Raw genomic sequence first — 20,158 nt, forward strand, 5'->3', positions numbered from 1 at the left:
AAAAAAAAAAAAAAAAAAAGAATACTTAACATGTATTGGTTGTTTACTGTGGGCGCTATCGCTAAGCGCTTTATGTGTTTCATCTCATTTGAGCCTCAGAACAACCTCAGAAGGTAGGTGTTATTGTTGTGTCCACTTTGTGGACGGGGAAACTGAGGCACAGAGAGGCGCATGACTCATTTAAGCAGAGGAGTCAGGATTTAAATGCACACAGCCAGCCTCCAGCTGGGGCATTCGAAACCGCTGGGCTCTGCCTCCGCCTGCTGGCAGGAACTGTACATGCATCACCCTGCCTGGATATTCCTGGCACCATTCCTGTTCAGGCCCCCTTTGAATGGGCTAATCGGAAAAGGAAAAGCCAAGTCCATGCTAGAAGCAACCAGCAGGACCTCTAGTCCTTCTGGAAGCCAGTTCTAGCTTCAGTGAACGGCAAAGGCTGGGCTTCTAGGTCACGGGCATCTCTCAGTCACCCTGAAATCTCAGCTGGGAGGGGCTTCAGGGATACCAGCTGCTGGGGAAAACCTGATGTAAACGATGGGTTTAGGCTCCTCTATTGTGAAACCTTCGAAGGGATCCGGACGTGGACCGGAGAGATGAGTTTACAAACGAGCACCAGACCAGCCGTGCACTGCAAAGTGAGAAACTAGAGATGTCATGGACAGGTCAGAGTTCCGGCCTCAGTCGGGCACCGGCTGCTGTGGGGCTGGAGCTGAGATCCTTCTCTGGGCCTCAGTTTCCCATCCATGAAATGGTGGCACTGGACTTGTTTACTCATTTTAAAGCAGCAGATGTAACTACAGAAAACACACTTCAGACACTTTAGCGGCATAACTAGGACTCTAGTGCCAGACTTCTTAGATCCAAATCCTGGCTCTGCCGTTTGACAGCTGTGTGACCTCAAGTTTAAAATGGGGATATTAACAGTACTTATCTCATAGGACTATCTTAGAATTGAATGAGCTTATAAATGTAAAGCACTTAGAACAGTGCTTGGAACAGAGTAAGTGTGACATATGTTAACTACTGTCCGTCCGTCCGTCCATCCATCCGCCTTCACCTAGTTATCCACCAATCCATTCATCAGCACATCCATCCAGCACTTATGGAATATCTCCTAAGTACCTGGCCTTTTAAAGTCAATAAAACTGCATTTAAAAATTATTCAATAACTTAGACCTTTCTCACTCATTTGGGCTGGTCCCATTGCTTACAACATGTATGTGGATCCAAACTACTCTGTACCTGTGAGATTTTACTCTAATTTCTTATTTATTGGACCATTGTAATGTAGCAGGAGACCACCGTTCGACCTTTCAAGCAATTGGGTTGCTGTTACGTGGTCTTCCTATGGGGGAGGTTAAATGATGTGCACTGAATTCCAGGGTCTTCTGGGGTCTGAGGCACACCACCCTGTTCCCACAGGTCAGGGATTCTTCTCCTGTGGATTTCCACATATCCACTTCGATGTTAGATATTGTTTGAATTCATTAACAATGACAGTGTGAAATATGATTCACTCTGAGCCCTTGCCCAGAAGAGACAAGTACCCACACCTGCCCCGTCCCCCAAGTCAAAGGCATGTCTGTGGGACTGGTGTGATGGCCATACACGTCTCAGATCCCAACTCTGGGCAGTCCTGTCATCAGGCCCCCCAGAGGCATTCACATCTCCCTTTCAAATCCATTCACATCACTCTTACAAAAACTGCAGACTGAGTGACTCTGACTGTCTAAGTCCAAAGTCTGTAAGTCTGAGGTTTTGAATAAATACTGCCAATTTGATTTGTCCTAACAGTGATATAGTGACATAAATAGATGTCCGTGGGCATTTGGGGGCAGTGTGCTTTTTGAATGGCCACAGGCTTTGGAAAGCAGAGGAAGTAGAGATTAACACAGAAAGTGGGAGAAGTGCCACCAGGACCTTTCCCTTTGAATGTCCAGTTGCCCTAACTCTTTGACATCAAAAGAACCAACCCTGAGGCCAGTCAGCCCTGGGTTCTAATTTCAGATCTGCGAGGACCCTGGGATAGTTATAGCTGGTGGGCCTGTTTCCTCAGCTGTAGTAGGGATAATAAAGCCTCCTTTGGGAGTTATGGAAGTTGAGTGATGGAGAGAATGCAATGGAAATCTCCTGCTTAGTGCAGGCACCGAGGGTGGTGTCTGGAGCATAGGACTTCTGGGTCTAGACAGGACACCCAAGATGAAGCCAGGTATTGGCAACTGAAGGGTGGCACCCAAATTAACCTTGGAACAGTCAGTGTGAAATGGAACCAGATGAAGCATCTGCTCTGGTTGTATGAAAGGAGAATGGGGCTGAGCTGTGCTCAGGCCCCAGCAGCCAAGGCAGGGACCACATTCACAAGCGACAGATGAGGCATCATCCACCCCAAAGCGTGACACCCAAGCAGCCCGGGACAAGGCAATTCACACGCCTCTGGGTGAGTCCAAGGAGGACTGCAAATCACAGGAGTGATGGGCAAAGCAGGGCTCCGGCGGCCAGAAAACGCTGAGCTCAGCCCCAGAGGAGAACAGCGCGTGACAAAATACACGGCACACAAAATGGTCCTTTAAAAACATGTCACTAGTAACATACAAGCGACCTTATCAAAAGCCAAACTCACGGTGAGAAAAAAATCACCTGGCTTTTTGAAATTGCTCTAGCTCTTTTTTTCTGATGACAAACATGAAATCTATGTCAATTATGGGACGTATGGAAAACACATAAGTATTTAAAGTAGAAAATAACAGCAACAATCATTCTTTCTACAAAAAACTCAATATTTTGGTGTATTTCTTTAGTCTTTTCTATTTAAACATGCAAATAGATGTGAAAGTATATTTACATATTTTTATATACTTGAGATTACACAGTATTGTATCCTGATTTTTTCCCATTCCCCTCCTAAGATTCTCCATATCATGAAAACCTTTTGCGTGGATTCTTCATCCTATATATACAGAACATCCTATATATATACATCCTATATATACAGTGTAACTTACTTATACATTCCCTTACATTTAAACACTAAGGTTGCTTTTATTTTCTGCCATTATAAAAATTGCCACGATAAACATCCTTCTGCATGTCTTCATCCCAATTTCTAAGTATCTCCTCAGCCAGATTCCTAGAAGGGGAATGTATCAAGCAAAGGGCACACACATTTTTAAAGCCCCTGCTATATTTTGGTAAATTGAAAAGCTCACTTTTCATTCAATACAAACTTCCTTTTTTTTTTCCGGTACGCGGGCCTCTCACTGTTGTGGCCTCTCCCGCTGCGGAGCACAGGCTCCGGACGCGCAGGCTCAGCGGCCATGGCTCACGGGCGCAGCCGCTCCGCGGCATGTGGGATCTTCCTGGACCCGGGCACAAACCCGTGTCGCCTGCATCGGCAGGTGGACTCTCAACCACCGCGCCACCAGGGAAGCCCCAAACTTCCTTTTTTAACAGTTACTTTGGAAGAGAACAAGATGAGTAGGATTTAGGGTTTGAACAGAGAGAAAGGGGATAAGGAACAAACCCCCAACATCATAGGGCCAAACAGAGCAGACTAGTAGCCCCCTGGAAAGATAAATCCAAAAAGAATGCGGGGTGAGCTTTGTGGGAGGTTTCACCACAGGGAAGTGGGTTCCAATCTGAGCCTCACAGGACAGGTTTTCAACAGGGGGAGCCAATAAGGGAAGGGGGAGGGGGGGCACACCAGGCAGAGACAGGGATTCTGGAAGCATCTGCAGAGAGGTGAGAAGCTGGGAGCCTAAGCATGGCCTTCCTCCTACCTCACTGGAAGCTACTCCCTTCCTTCACTGTGGGCTCCAGCATCCTGAATGGCATGGAGTGCCCAGCACTTCCTGCCTGTGCGCCTTACTCAGCCGCCCCTCTGTCCCCGAAACATCCCCAGCCCCAGATAACCTGCTGATCCTATGAGTCATGGTGCAGGCGTCACCTCCTCCAGTCCCCCTAATCCATGTCTGGACTCACTGCCATTCACAGCCTGCCTCCAGCTCAGGGCGGGGGCTGGGCACCCGTCTCTGTTCTCAGCCAGCATCTCTAGAACCCTATTAGGAGTGACTGCTGAGCCAGAAGTGATTCAGAAAGAAGGCAGAGGGCTGAGAATGCACACTGTGTGCTGTGCTCGGGACTGGGGGAGAGATGAGGAGCCCATGCTGGCAATGGAGGGGGGCAGACAGGGAGACCAGGGGAGTGTAATAAACATTGTAGAAGCTGATCATATAGGACACTCTGTAGCTCCTTCTTTCTTGGATTCCCACTCTAGTGCACAGTTCCCCAGACTGGTGGTAAAGCAGTTCCCCAGCGGGCCTATTAAATATCCAGAGTCCCAGGCCCCATTCGCCCTCAGCAGGTCTGAGGCGTGGCCTGGGAATTAGCATTTCTAACAAGCCTCACAGGTGACGCTGCTGTGAGTGAGCCTTTGGCCAGCATTCAGGAACTGCTGCAGGAAACCTTTAGGGCATTTTCAAGTCCTTTTAATTAACTGATTAATTAATTATAATTATAACAGATATATATTCTTTTATATATAAACATATATATATTCTTTTTCAGATTTTTTTCCATTATAGGTTATTTTTTGATATTCAGTATAATTCCCTGTGCTGTACAGTAGGTCCTTGTTGTTTACCTATTTTTTATATATATAGTAGTGTGTATATGTTAATCCCAAACTCCTAATGTATCCCCACCCACCCTTCAAGTCCTTTTAGAAGAGTGTTTCCCAGTCTGTGTTCTGGGGAGCACCGGTTCTGAGAAACACTAATATGTATTAAAAAGAGTCCCATGATTAAAAAGTGCTAAGCACGGCTGCGAGCTTCTTCCCTTTCTTTCAGAGTCACAACGCACATGAACATAGTAAAGGCTCTGAAAAGTCCTGCAGTAAAGACACCACTTTAAGTTTGTTTAACCGTGACATTCTGGAGCCCTTCTAATAGGGAAATAGTGTCCCACCAACGAAAGTTGGGAGAGCCGCTGGAGTGTTGGCCCAGTGGGACCAGCGATTCCCTGCTCACGGCACATCCTGCCCCCCCCATCACTGTCGCTGCTGCTTATGTACCTGAGGGGCTATGCATCTGACCCCCGGTACCAGGGCTGCCACGGGAGGTACTCTGAAATCACAGCTGACAAGATTCCATCAAACACCAGGAGTTGACAACAGGGTAGAAACCCAGGGCTACAAATTAAAAGGCTAATCCAAATCGACTTTACATGCCTTAAAAATAGGTTTCCTCTTCCAAGTAAAACACCGAGTAACACTGCTATAAAGTATTAGTTTAAGGGATATAATGGCACATTTTGTTTTCAAAAAGGCTAAGGCTTTTAAAAGCGGCCCAGCTGCACCCGGAAGTTGATCTCTGTGTAGCCCTGACTGTAATCCAGGTCACGAGCCCAAGTCACAAGCACTCCTTTGGGGCAGAAAATCCCAATTTAGCATAACAATTTACAGGGGATGGTGGCAGACTGGTTAGTTGACCTTTCAGCACGGGAAGTGTCACCCCTAGCAGGCTTCGAAAGCTCTTATCTGTGCCCAGGGGGCTGTGACTCCCGCTTGGCCCGAAGCCCTGACACCTCACCCTCCCACAGAGGAGAGGGTCAGCACCCACCTGCGGGGCCTGGAGAGTCAACCTTGCCTTGGTCCAGGCCTTCCTTCCAGGGCAGAGATCTGAGCAGTTCGCTGTGATGATGCCTGTGTTGTAAGCATATGGGTTCAGGGGGCATCCATGTGGCCTACAGTTCCCCCAAACCACCCAGGGTGGGGGGCGGGGTCTCTGATTTTAAGTCTCAACCTGCTTTTGTCCATTTTAGGTAGCTCATTCCATATATATTTGCTGAAGACCTACTATGTGCCAGGCCCTGTGCCAGGTGATGCGTCTGGGTCCTCACAGACCCCCGCGTCCAAGGCAGGACGGCCTTCTGTGAGCCCCGACTGAATGGAGGAAATGAGCAGATTTCTACTCTTTTAGTATTTTCTTTCAATACCTCACTTTTTACAAAAAAACTGAATAGGGATTACGGACCTGGGCTATTAGAATCAGACCTGAGTTCAAAATACAAATTTTCAGTTGTAAAGCTGGGATAATACACCTACTTTTTAGACTTTTGTGAAGGTAAATGAGCTAACACACAGTAAGCACTGGCACAGTGCATGGCCCACAACTGCCTCTCAAGATAGAGGCGCTCTCGGATCATGAGCTAGTACTTTAGAATTTGACAGGGGATGCTCAGAGCCTGGCTTGGAGCCAGACTGCCTGGGTTGAATCCCAGTTCCCCCGCCGGCCAGCGGTGGGACCCCGGGTGGGCGGTTTCCAGTCTCGGCACCTGCAAAACGAGGAATGATGACAGTGCCGGCTTCCCGTGGATGGTTATGAAGATGAAAGGAGTTATACATGCAAAGCCCACCAAGTGGTGTGCAGCACAGAGCGAATGTCATTACATGTTAGCAGTTCAGATATGATTAGACTTACACCCATATGGCAGGCCCGGCTCATTAAGCAACCTAGCAGTCTATCTTCTGCACATCAAGAGATGCCTGTGCCGCCTTCTAACAGAGCACAGGCAATCACTGTGTCTTGTATCAATCTGATCTTCCATCTTCCACCTCCCGTATTAACTAGAGCTGTGTCTGGGAAGGAGAAGTGCCTGGTGGGAGAAGCATGTGTTTGTAGCCAGAGCGGCTGGGTTCAAGTTTAGGCTCTCCTGCTTGTAGGAGCCTGGGTGAGTCACAAACACCCTCAGGGCCTCACTGACCTCTGTTAATTGGTCAGGAAAGTTAATGCCGGCCTTGTCTACCCTGAGTATCACAAGGCCATGAAGGCCAAAGGTTTCTCCCCGGCTGGGGAAGTGGCTGAATGCTGAGTATTATTTGGAGCGGGTGTAGTGTAAAGGTTAAGTTCTGGAATGAGATTGCCTGGGTTGGAATACTGGTTCCAACTAGGAGCTGTGGAATCTTGGTGGGTGCCTTAAGCAATCTGCCTCCACTTTCCTCATCTGTAGAATGGCAGACAATGACAGTACCCGCCCGAGAGAGCTGTTGTGAGGTTGAATTAAAGAGCTTAGCACAGCCCATCCACAGAAAAGTGCCCAATCAACGTTAGCTGTTATTAGTATCCTTACTCTCGGTCTGTCTTCCCCACCAGATTGTGAACATAGAGCTCATTTAATTCATCCTTATAGTCTTGGTACCTAGGGAACTGCTTAGTAAAGTCGGCTGAATTCACGAAGGATGGATGGGGGATAAATACATACATTTAATTCAGGTCCAGATTCCCTCCTGATGGTCTCAAGAGACTCAGCTGAGTCTTCTCAGGGCCTCGCTGGACTCGTCTTGTGCTTCCATTACTGTCTTATTGCTTTGGTTTTAGAAAGCTTTACCTCTGAGGATTCACTCCCGGGTTAGTCTGGAATCTCGCATCAGACTGAAGTAGGTTTGGGTCTCACCTCCACTTTCTCGCTGTAGGACTTTGAGTATGTTGCTGACCCTTTCAGAACCTCTGTTTCCTCGTCTGTGAAATGAGGCCAAACTCACCTACTTCTCAGAGTTGCTGAGCTGACTAGATATTATATACCTGGCACACATAGTGGGTGATCAGTGAAAGCTGGTATTGTTTTATTTTACTTCCTTGATGCTCCTGGTTCAAGTTGGCCCTACTTTGGATATCAGCTGGAGCTCTGAACGCTGGTGTGCAAATGATTATCTTTAACGCCAAATGCATCTTCCTCACAGACCTCCACTCCGCCTGTGTTGGGTGGGAGGTCATTGCTTCCTCTTGTTGCCTGCCTGAGGGTTACCCTGGTGTGCCCAGCCTTGGGCCTGGCGACTGCCCCTGGCAGCATGCTCTCTGTGTCCTCAGCGGCCCCTGGTCTCCAACAGTACCCGATCAGAAGGCCACTGTGGCAGAAGCAGAGTCAGCCACATCGTGGCCCCACCCGTAGACCACAGTTCTTGAAGATGGCCATAAGCGTGGCTTCAGAGTTCAACAGAATAGGGCTCCACCACTTGCTTATTTGTTGTGCGACTGTGGTTAACTTAGCCTCTCTGAGCCTCAGTTTACTCACCTGTAAAATGAGGACGACATAAGAGCATGTTTGCCAAGGGGCACATGAGCTGCTGCTGGACCACATCAAATGGCATCGTGACCAAGGCCCTCCCCCAGAATGAGGAAAGGGCAAGTGAAATCAGTTATCAAGTGCCCTAAAAGCATGAAAGCTGGCCCAGATTTTTTAAAAACTTAGAGTAAAAATAAAAAACCTAATAAGGAGAAAAAGAATACTCAATAAGCCCTACAGTGAATTGACTTCATAGTGACATATGTCACTGTCACCATGATGTAGATTCACTGCTGAGTCCACCAAGAGGATACTAAATGGAGCAAAGGATGGGGTGGATTTCTACAATGTTTCTAGAATCACCTAACTTTACAATTTTAACCAGATTTTCAATCTTAAAAAAAAATGCTTTTGGTAATTTTAGGAAAACATTAGTAATTAAACAAATTTTCGAATGAAGCCCACCCCAAATAATGACAAAAAGTTTTAATCAGCTATCTCATAAAACAGTGTTGATTATATCAGTGGATTCTCAACCTTGGCTGCACAAAATAAATAATTTGAGGACCTTTAAAAGTACCCATGCCTGGACCCTGCCCCAGAAAAATCAAAATCTCAGGTAGGGGAGGGTGAGCATTTAGAAATAGCTTCCCAGGTGATTCCTACAGCCAGGATTGAGACCAATGGTTTGGACTCATCCCGGTACTAATCATAGGCATGATTCACACACTTGGTGACCGAGGCTGTGGGTCTCAACCCTGGCCTCACATTAGAATCACCAGGGAGCTCTTAAAAATCCTAAGGCCCCGTTCTAGACCAATGACATCTCAGTCTCTGGGGTAAGACTCAGGCTTCCGTACTTTTGAAAGCTCCCTAGGTGATTCAAGGTGCAGCCAGGGCTGAGACGCACTTGTCTAAAGGGCACAGTAAAAAAAAGAAAAAGAATGTGTCCTGTAAAATCTTAGGTCTGCATTTTGCAGCAGGATATTAATTACGTGGTACAGCAGTCAAATCCTACTTACCTGTGAATGGCTTATCTGTTATGAGAAGACATTATGGACCCGTTAGGGATGCAGGGAAGGTAGCTAACATTATTAAGCACCTACTATAAACCAGGTGTTTTCCGCCATCATCTCATGTAGTTCATACAGTATCCCAGTGAAGTAGGTGGTGTCATCCCCATCTTAGTAGGTGAGGAATTGAGAGGCTCAGAGAGGCTAACTCATTTACATCAAGTCATTTCAATAGTAAATTTGCCTCCAAGATCTGGGCCCGAGGCCACACTGCCCCTCACAGGGTGGAAAAGGAGAGCGTCTCTTTGTTTCCGACTACGTATTAAAGCTAAATGATTTGTTGGATTATCTGATTTGTTTCTACTCCCCTCTGTTAGCCTAGATAAATGAGAGCTGACTACACTGTTTATTCTAAAAGGGTGATCTAGGTGTAAATTTATTACTTAAGTTAAAAAAAAAAAGAGAGAAGCATATACCTAACAATTATTTCATATTTGCTCTCCTTCAACTTGACAACAGATTTTGCGGTAGCACCGTAACTGCTGAATGCTTCTAGCTGGTTCCTTCCCCAGTAAAGGGTAAGTAATAAGAACCAGGATGTGGAAACTAAATGCTTACCTTTGCTTAAAAAGGCAAACATTTTTCTCCCAAGTGACTTTGAAGATTAGTAAAAAATAAAAACCAATCCAAATTATGGACAGGGCTGTCAATCATTCATCCTGGTCCCTTGTGTCTCCTATTCTCTGACAATCCTAGTGCTTCCACATAGATCAAGACACAGCCCACAGTTTGCAATCCCTTCCAGCAGAGCCGGCTGTCATTAGTGACAGGCAGGCCCACCTCACAATTCCCTGTGACAGGCAGGACAAGTGGGACTTCTTCCTTCTCTAGCAATCTCCCAGGAAAGCTTCCCAGACAAAAGTCAGAGACCCATTGTCCTAAAATACAGGGCTTTTAAACGGCTGCATTACTTATGCTGAATGCTAATGGCAGTTCTAAAAGAAAAAAAAAAAATCCTGTGCAATTATTTCTAGATTCATAGTTTTTTCTTAAAGTCTAGATTTATAGAACCTAGGATTTGTACACTTGGAAAAGATGTCCTATTATGTAGATGCAGTTTTCAACCTAGTCAGTGATGACAATAATAAAGGGTCTTACTTACTGAGTGTGATTATGTGGTTCTGGGTCAGAAAAGTGATTTAGATTTTCACATAATGCTCATTGGGTTATGCTGTCCCCGTTTTGCAAGTGAGAAATGTGTCCCAGAGAAATGTCATGTGCCTAATGTCACACAGCTACTGAGTGGCGGCCATGGAGCCTAGATGCTACAACCCTCTGAAACAAGATGGGGCTTTCCCACAAAGTGTACCCTGAAGGGCAGTGGTTTGTGATTTTTTCACTTAGGACCTCTCTGAGAATATGAATCTGTTGGTCTCTCTCCCTCTAAGGAGAAACACTTGCAGGATTGGGGTGAGAGGGGCTGACTGAAGCCCCACTCAACACTCCATCCCTGCCTGTCACGCTGCGGACTCTGCAGATGTGACCGTGGCCCCTGCTCCTCCCGAGAGCATATGCCCACCGTTACCTCAGCACCTTGACTGTCTCCATCCACTGCACCTGCTCACTCTCCCAGGGGTCCACCTGGATCCAGTCGGATGTCTGCAGGGCCAGCCGGGCCATGGCCACCCGGTGCCGGGCAGCCACGAGGTCCTTCTTTCCGTAGTTGTCATTGACAGGAGAGATGATACCCCCGATCACCTGGTACCTGCCTAGGCAGCAGAGAGCAGTGGTGTTGGTGGTACAGGACTTTGTCACCTGGCAGCTGGAATTCAGGCAGGTGCTAAAGATCTTGGGGTCTCGTCCTGAGTGGGATCAGACCCTAGCATTCTCTGCTGGGCGGGCCAGCTCCCTTGGGCCAGGTAAAGGTGCTACCTCAGGAACCATGTGCCTCTCCTCCAGAGGCTTCTACACCCTGGAGTAGCTGAGAGCATGCCGTGAGGGTGGAGCTGAGGCAAGGCTCTCAGATAGCAATGTGGACGGTTAGGGTCAGAATATGTTGGAGGAGCACCATGACTTCCCCTGTGTGGGACTTACAGGGGCACTACTGTCCTCTAATCATGTTTGGGACAACAGTTACAACATGGTTTCTTAGCTCAAGTAGGGGATTTTGTGGATCGAAGAGGAAAGCATGACATTTAGCCTGGACCAGGTGGGTGGGTGATGGGATGCAGACTCACTGCACAGGCCCACCATTGGCTTTGGAGGACTGTGCTGTTAAGGGAATGGGAAGGCCTACTTTGGAAAAGATGTGAGCTGTCTTATGAGAGATGTTGCATGGCTCAGTGACTGAAGAATGGGGCATTATAGGTTTAGAGCTGCAGTGAATTGTAGAAGCTACAGAGAACCACCATGGAGAGAGTATGAATGGGCCTCAGAGAGACTGTGGCTGGGACTTGGGGGAAGCTCTAGTTCTATCACTCACTAGGATGTCTTAGGCAAATTACCAAGCTATTTGCAAAAATAAAACACTTAGCCATTTGAACTTCAGTTTTCCTACCTGTAAAATGGGATAATGCCTGCTTGGCAGGACCTTGTGGTAAGGACGAAATTAGATAATGTTTATGAGGGGAGATAATATTTTGACTTCGTATATGATACATTTTAAAAAATCGTATTATAAAATATCATATGCATATAAAAGGGCATAGAGTTTGACAAAGAGTTATGAAGTATATCCTTTCTAATCCTCACCTAGGTTAAGGAACAGAAGTTCCCTATCACAGCCTCCACACTCTGATGGAAGCTCATCACTATTCTTACTTTTATAATATTAATTCTCTTGCTTTCCTTTATAGCTTCACCACGTATTTATGCATCCTTAAAAAACACAGGTTGATTTTGCCTGCTTTTGAAACTTTTAAATATGGAGTCGTACTGAATGTATTCTTTCATTAAGCCTTTTTCACTTTGATAAAATTCATGCAGTCCGGGGCTTCCCTGGTGGCGCAGTGGTTGAGAATCTGCCTGTTAATGCAGGGGACACGGGTTCGAGCCCTGGTCTGGGAAGATCCCACATGCCACGGGGCAACTAGGCCTGTGAGCCACAACTACTGAGCCTGCGCGTCTGGAGCCTGTGCTCCGCAACAAGAGAGGCCGCGATAGTGAGGCCCGCGCACCGCGATGAAGAGTGGCCCCCGCTTGCCACAACTAGAGAAAGCCCTCGCACAGAAACGAAGACCCAACACCGCCCTAAATAAATAAATTAAGGAAAAAAAAGAGTAAATCCTATTGAAAAAATTCATGTAGTCCAACCAGTTTTATTGCTGCATAATATTCGCTTGCATGGTTATATACCAAAGAATTGATCTATCTTACTGTTGATGGATTTGGTTTGATTCTGGCTTTAGACAGTTACGAACAATGCTGCTATGAAAATGCTTGCACAAGCCTCCCTGTGTGCACAGCATATCTTTCTTAGGATATGTACCTAAGAGTAGAACTGCTATGTCATTGGGTAGATGTATTTGCAGCTTTACTAGATAATGCCAAACAATTTTCTAAAATGGTTATAGATATTTACTCTCCAACCAGCGGTGTATGAGCGCTCACTTGCTTCACACCATCGAGCAAATAACCATACAGGGTTATTGTCAGGATTTTCCCATCTGATAGATGTGTAGTTATATCTCATTGTGGTTTTAATGTTCCTTTTCCTGCTTACCAATGAGCCTGAGCATTTATTCATATATATTATTAGACATTTTAGCTTAATTTTTTTTTTTTGGCAGTACGCGGGCCTCTCACTGCTGTGGCCTCTCCCCTTGCGGAGCACGGGCTCCGGACGCACAGGCTCAGTGGCCACGGCTCCCGGGCCCAGCCGCTCGGCGGCATGTGGGATCTTCCCGGACCGGGGCACGAACCCGCGTCCCCTGCATCGGCAGGCGGACTCTCAACCACTGCGCCCCCAGGGAAGCCCTTGAGCTTAATTTTTTTGTGAAGTGCCTGTTCAAATCTTTTGCCCATATTTTCGGTTGTCTGTCCTTTTATCATTGATTTGTAAAGTTCTTCATCTATTCCAAATATTAGCCCTTTGTTGGTTGGTTAAATGTGTCATAAATACCTTCTCTCACTTGATGGCTTGTCTTATTCTTTTTATGGAATCCTGTGAAAACAAACGTTCTTAATTTTTATGTAGTTGGGTTGTTAGTTTTTTTCCTTTATGGCTAGTGCATTTTGTTATGAGGACATTTTCCTATATTATCTCATAAAAGCTTCATAGTTTTGTTTTTCACATTTGCGTCTCTGTGCATGATGTGCGTCCTATTAAATTATTTTCCATTTGGATAGTCAATTATTCCAGCATCATTTACCAAAAAGACCTCTTCTGCCCCCTGCTGTGCATTGTCACCTGTGTGGAACTCCTAGTATCCATCTGTGCATGGGCCTGTTTCTCTGCTCTCTATTCTGTTATGTGGCTGTATTTGCCATCCTGTACAACGTCACACTGCCTTGTTTAATAGAGCTTTAGTACACATCTTGATATCTGGTTAAGTAAATCCTCCCGCCTGTTCTTCAAGAGTGTCTTCGCAATTCTTGACTTTTTGCATTTTCCACATAAATTTTAGAAAGCAGTTGTCAAGTTCCACAAAGATGAAACAGCTCCCCAGCCCCCCAAAAAACCTGCTGAAATTTGATAGGAATTGAATCAAATCTATAATTCAATTTAGGGAGAGCTGACATTGTTTAAATAATGAGTCTTCCAATCCACGAGCATGGTATATCTTTCCATTTGTTTAGGTTTTCTTAAATGTTTCTAAATAAAATTTTACAATTTTTCTTGTAGCGCGCTTAACACATCTTTTGTAAGATTTATTCCTAGATTCTTGATCTTTTTGATGTCACTATAAATGGCATTTTTAAAGTACTTTTTTTCCTGCTGTTGATATGTAGAAATATAATTGATTTAGGTATCTTGAATGTGTATCTAGTAAATTTGCTAAACTCTCTCATTAATTCTAATAGTTTAATTCGCATTTTCCACATAAATTTTAGAAAGCAGTTGTCAAGTTCCACAAAGATGAAACAGCTCCCCAGCCCCCCAAAAAACCTGCTGAAATTTGATAGGAATTGAATCAAATCTATAATTCAATTTAGGGAGAGCTGACATTGTTTAAATAATGAGTCTTCCAATCCACGAGCATGGTATATCTTTCCATTTGTTTAGGTTTTCTTAAATGTTTCTAAATAAAATTTTACAATTTTTCTTGTAGCGCGCTTAACACATCTTTTGTAAGATTTATTCCTAGATTCTTGATCTTTTTGATGTCACTATAAATGGCATTTTTAAAGTACTTTTTTTCCTGCTGTTGATATGTAGAAATATAATTGATTTAGGTATCTTGAATGTGTATCTAGTAAATTTGCTAAACTCTCTCATTAATTCTAATAGTTTATCTGCAGAATCTTTTGAATCTTCTATGTCCAAAATAATACCATCTGAAAATACTGACAATTTTGCTGTTTCATTTCCAATCCTTTTACATTTTATTTCTCTTGTTGCATTGTCTAAGACCTCTAGAATAATGCTGTATAGAGATGGTGTTAGCAGGCATCCTTGTGTTAATCCCACTATCAGAGGAAAAACTTTCAAGTTTCATTATTACGTATGATGTTTGCTGCAAGTTTTCTGTAGATATCCTTTTTCAGTTGTGGCAGAGACCATGCCATGTGTTCATTAAGACCCATTTTTATTTTTCCTCTTTCTGGGCATATAGGAAGCTAATATTTCTGTTCCTCTTGAAATTAGGTTGTATTTTTGTGATTTGAATGAGTTATAGTCATTTGGATGTGGGTGGAAGTGATGTATGCCCCACGTAGACTTGGCCATAAAAACTCTTACATGATGCTCTAGCTCTTCATAGTGAATCTGAAAGCTGTAATTAGGATAGAAAACCATATGGGGACTACCAGGATACCTGAGACACAGCTTGGAAGGGAACTGCCCTGTAGATCTTCTGAACCTACAAAGGATTTATCTGATGAGAGAGAAACTTTATTTAATGTGTTAAGCTCCTCAACTTGGGGGATTTGTTACTGCAACTTAGCCTGGTCTATCCTGACAAATATGTTATTTTATTTTATTTATTATTTTTTTTTTTTGCGGTACGCGGGCCTCTCACTGTTGTGGCCTCTCCCGCTGCACAGCACAGGCTCCGGACGCGCGGGATCCAGATGCGCAGGCTCAGAGGCCATGGCTCAGGGGCCCAGCCGCCCCGCGGCACGTGGGATCCTCCCGGACCGGGGCACGAACCCGTGTCCCCTGCATCGGCAGGCGGACTCTCAACCACTGCGCCACCAGGGAAGCCCCAAATATGTTATTTTAAAAGAGACATTTAATATCCAAAATATATAAAGAACACCTACAACTCAACAATAAAAAAAAGCAATTTGAAAATGGGCAGAGGAGCTGATGGACATTTTTCCAAAGAAGACATAGATGACCAACAGGCACATGAAAAGATGCTCAACATCACTAAACATCATGGAAATGCACATCAAAACCACAATGAGATACCACCTCACACCTGTTAGAATGGCTATTATCAAAAAAGACAAGAAATATGTGTTGGCGAGGATGTGGAGAAAAGGGAACCTTCTTGCATTGTTGGTGGGAATGTAAATTGGTGCAGCCACTGCAGAAGACAGTATGGAGATGCCTCAAAAAATTAAGAATAGAACTACCATACAATCCAGCTATCCCACTTCTGTATATTTTTCCAAAGAATACAAAAATACTAATCTGAAAATATATACATACATCTATGTTCCCTGCAGCATTATTTACAATAGCCAAGACATGGAAGCAACCTAAACACCCATCAACAAATGAATATGGATAAAGGAGTTGTGGTGTGTGTGTGTGTGTATATATATATATACACACACATGCACACATACATACACAATGGAATACTACTCAGTCAGAAAAGAGATGAAAAAACTTGCCATTTGTTAGAACATGGATGGACCTTGAGGGTATTAGGCTAAGTGAAATAAGTCAGATGAAGAAAGACAAATACTGTATAATTTCACTCATATGTGGAATATAAAAAACTAATAAACTAAAAAAAAAAAACAAATAATGAACAAAGCAAACCAAACAAAAACCAACACAAACCCATAGATATAAAGAACAGAGTAGTGGTTACCAGAGGGGGAGGGGTGGAGGGAGGGTGAAATGGGTAAAGGAGACGAGTCTCCTTTACCACACATGTCTCCTGTATGGTGACAGACGGAAACTAAATCTTTGATGGTGAGCACTTCAAGGGTATACCAAAGTAGAAATAGTGTACACGTGAAACTTACATAATGTTACATATAAATGTTACCTTTATAAAATAAAAAAGAGACATTCCCAGCTAGTCACAGTTTGAGCTTTTGTCATAAATGAATTCTCTGAAACTCCTGAAATGACTGTGTGATATTTTCTCCTTCAGTCAGTTAATACAATGTGTTGATTAACCTTCTAATCTTTAGCATTGCATTCCTGAGATAAACTCGGTTTGGTCAAGATACATTATCTTTTTAATGTGTTGATGGATTCACTCTGCTAATATATTTTTAGGGAGCAAGAGAAGTCTATAATTTTATTTTCTCTTAGTGTTCTAATCAGGTTTTGGTAGCAAGGTCATGCTAGCCTCATAAAAAGTGTTGGGAGTCCCCTCCTTCTCCTATGCTCTGAAATAGCTTGTGTAGGATTGAAAAAAACATTTTTTCCGTTAAGTGTTTTCTAGAACCCATCAGTGAAGTCTTCATGAGGCTGGAGTCTAATTTGTGTGAAATTTTTTGACTAACGATTTAATTTCTTTAATGGTTGTAAAATGATTCAGATTTTTATTTCTTCGTTATAATTTTTGGCAACTTGCATTTTTTCTAGGATTCTTTTCATTATATCTACATTTTGAAATGTACTGGCATAAGGTTGTGTCCAATATTCTCTTATCTGTTTAGTGTTGACACCATCTGTAGGGATGTTCTTTTCATTTCTAATGTTGGTTGTGTTTCCATTCTTTTTCCTTGCTCAATCTTGCTAGAGGTTTGTAATCTTATTAGTCTTTGCAAAGAACCAACTTTTGGCTTTATTGCTCTTCTCTACTGAATGCTTGTTTTCTATTTCATCAATCTCTGTTCTATTTTTATTAATTCTATCCTCCTCCTTTCTTGGTGCTATTTTGCTGTTCTTTTTCTAACTCCTGGTGATGGATACTCAGCTAATTTGTCATTTATCTTATTTTCTAATAAACACAGTTCTGGCTCTAAAAATTCCCTCTAAGCATGACTTTACTTGCATTTACCTTTTGATATGTAGTGTTTTCATGATCATTCAGTTCAAAATACTTGCTAATTTTTATTATTATGACTTTTTGATCCATAAACTATTTAGAAGTGTTTTTCCTAATTACCCAACATATTGAGATTTTTGGTAATCTTTTTGTTACTGATTTCTAGCTTAGTTCACTGTAGTCAGAGAACGTACTCTATTGATTTCAATCTCTTGAAATATGTTGATACTTGCTTTATGTCCTAGGATATGATCAGTTTTGGTAAATGTTCCACGTGTACTTAAAAAAAATGTGTATTCTATGATTGTTGGGTGCAATGTTCTGTCCATTTACTTAATATTGTTAATTGTTTTGTTTAAATCTATGTTCTTCCTGATTTTTTTGTCTGCCTGTGTATTACTTATTGAGAGGCATGTTAAAATCTCCCACTATGATTGTGAATTTTTCTTTTTAGTTCTTTCAGCTTTTGTTTCATATATTTTAGTGTTATTAAAATGTACATTAATTAAGTTCCTATATATTTATGATTCTTACATATCTGTGAATCAAGTCTCTTTCTCTCTAGTATTAAAAGACTTTTTAAAGTCTTTTAATAGTCTCTAGTAATAGTTTTTACTTAAAGTCTATATGCCTGATAGTACTATAGTCTCAACAGTTTTATTTTGATTAGTATATGCACGTCATATATTTTTCACCCGTTTACTTTCAATCTTTCTATACTTTTGTTTTAGGAAAGTCTTTTGTAAATAGCCTAAAGCTGGATTAAAAATTTTTGGGGGTCAAATTTGACAGTTATTGACTCTTAATTGGAATGTTAAGTTCACTTACATTTAACGTGAATGCTAACAGATTTAAGTTTAAAGCTACCAACTTATAGAGTATATTCTTTCTTCCCACACAAATCTATGTTATTTTTTCCTCTTGTCCTGCCTGTGTTTGAGCTTTATTTCATTTTTTTTTCTCTCGAATTGGAATTATATATAGTCTCACATTCAAAGTAAATGAAGACCTTTCCCGTCTTCCTCAACAACATGGGGACTAGAGAGCTCTGTCCATGCTAGTCTTGTACATATTTTAAGACTATTGTTTCCCCTAATCCTATTAGACCTTATCATTCTGTTTTATACAACCAATGCTCACTTAAATTTACCCATGTATTTGCCATTTTCTTTGCACTCTATTTCTCTTTGCATATCAGACATGCTCTCTGGGAATCACTCTCCTTCTGACAGAATATATCCCATAGAATTTCCTTAAGTTAGTGACTTCATGCTTGAAGAACATTTTCAAGATATTACCCTCACGCTTTTATTAGACATGGAAAATGCTGTCCCTGTACTCTGCCCTCTTCTTCTAGCTCTCTGATTGTGTATATGTAGCCACCATGTCTCCTACCCTCTCTTCTGAAATTAAAAACAAATCTTTTTCTTTCTCTCCTCCACTCTCATAATTTCATTTGATCTATATTCCAGTTCACTAAGCTTGTATTTTTCTATCTATAGTCTGATTCCAAATTATTCACTGAAATTTTTTTAAAAGTCTTTTAATCTAAAAACATGTAAATATCTCCATTTGTCTAGGTCTTCTTTGATTTCTTTCTCAGTATTTTTGAAAATTATATAAATATTTTGTTAATTTGTACCTAAGTATTTCATTTTATTTAGATCAATTGTAAATGGTATTATGTTTTTAATTTTGGTTCGCATGTTTGTTATTAATATACATAAACAAGATTGATTTTTGTTTGTTGATTTTTACCTCACTTATTCTAAGAGATCTATAAAAAACAAATTCCTTGGCATTGTGTACATAGACAACCATGTCACATGCAAATAGAGAAAGTTTTATTTCTTATTTTCCTACATGTATGCCTTTTATTTCTTGTTTTAATTTAATGTTATTTATTTTTTTATACAGCAGGTTCTTATTAGTCATCCATTTTATACACATCAGTGTATACATGTCAATCCCAACCTCGCAATTCATCACACCACCACCCCCAACCCCCCGCTGCTTTCCCCACCTTGGTGTCCATAAGTTTTTTCTCTACTTCTCTGTCTCAATTTCTGCTCTGCAAACCAGTTCATCTGTACCATTTTCTAGGTTCCACATATATGCGTTAATATACGATATTTGTTTTTCTCTTTCTGACTTCACTCTGTACGACAGTCTCTAGATGCATCCACGTCTCTACAAATGACCCAATTTCGTTCCTTTTTATGGTTGAGTAATATTCCATTGTATATATGTACCACATCTTCTTCATCCATTTGTCTGTTGATGGGCATTTAGGCTGCTTCCATGACCTGGCTATTGTAAATAGTGCTGCAATGAACATCGGGGTGCATGTGTCTTTTCCAATTATGGTTTTCTCTGGGTATATGCCCAGTAATGGGATTGCTGGATCATATGGTAATTCTATTTTTAGTTTTTTAAGGAACCTCCATACTGTTCTCCACAGTGGCTGTATCCATTTACATTCCCACCAACAGTGCAAGAGGGTTCCCTTTTCTCCACACCCTCTCCAGCATTTGTTGTTTGTAGATTTTCTGATGATGCCCATTTTAACTGGTGTGAGGTGATACCTCATTGTAGGTTTGATTATATATGATCCGTTTAATGTGTTGTTGGATTCAGTTTGCTAGTATTTTGTTAGGATTTTTGCATCTATATTCATCAGTGATATTGGTCTGCAATTTTCTTTTTTTGTGGTATCTTTGTCTGGTTTTGGTATCAGGGTGATGG

General features: G+C 42.5%; 1 protein-coding gene across 2 annotated transcripts in view; it reads right to left on the reverse strand.

The window, feature by feature from the left end:
* Positions 1-20,158, reverse strand: part of NMNAT3 (nicotinamide nucleotide adenylyltransferase 3) — a 113,242-nt gene that overhangs the window by 1,954 nt on the left and 91,130 nt on the right. For both annotated transcript variants that reach the window (XM_024769050.1, XM_024769049.1), the window contains exons 3-4: positions 10,657-10,840; positions 5,616-5,698 (exon numbers count right to left, since the gene is read on the reverse strand). In XM_024769050.1, coding sequence (XP_024624818.1) covers positions 5,616-5,698; positions 10,657-10,840 — 267 coding nt within the window. The remainder of the gene's footprint in view (positions 1-5,615; positions 5,699-10,656; positions 10,841-20,158) is intronic.

Source organism: Neophocaena asiaeorientalis, unplaced genomic scaffold, assembly GCF_003031525.2.
Source record: "Neophocaena asiaeorientalis asiaeorientalis breed wild unplaced genomic scaffold, Neophocaena_asiaeorientalis_V1.1 scaffold118, whole genome shotgun sequence".
NCBI lineage: Eukaryota > Metazoa > Chordata > Mammalia > Artiodactyla > Phocoenidae > Neophocaena > Neophocaena asiaeorientalis.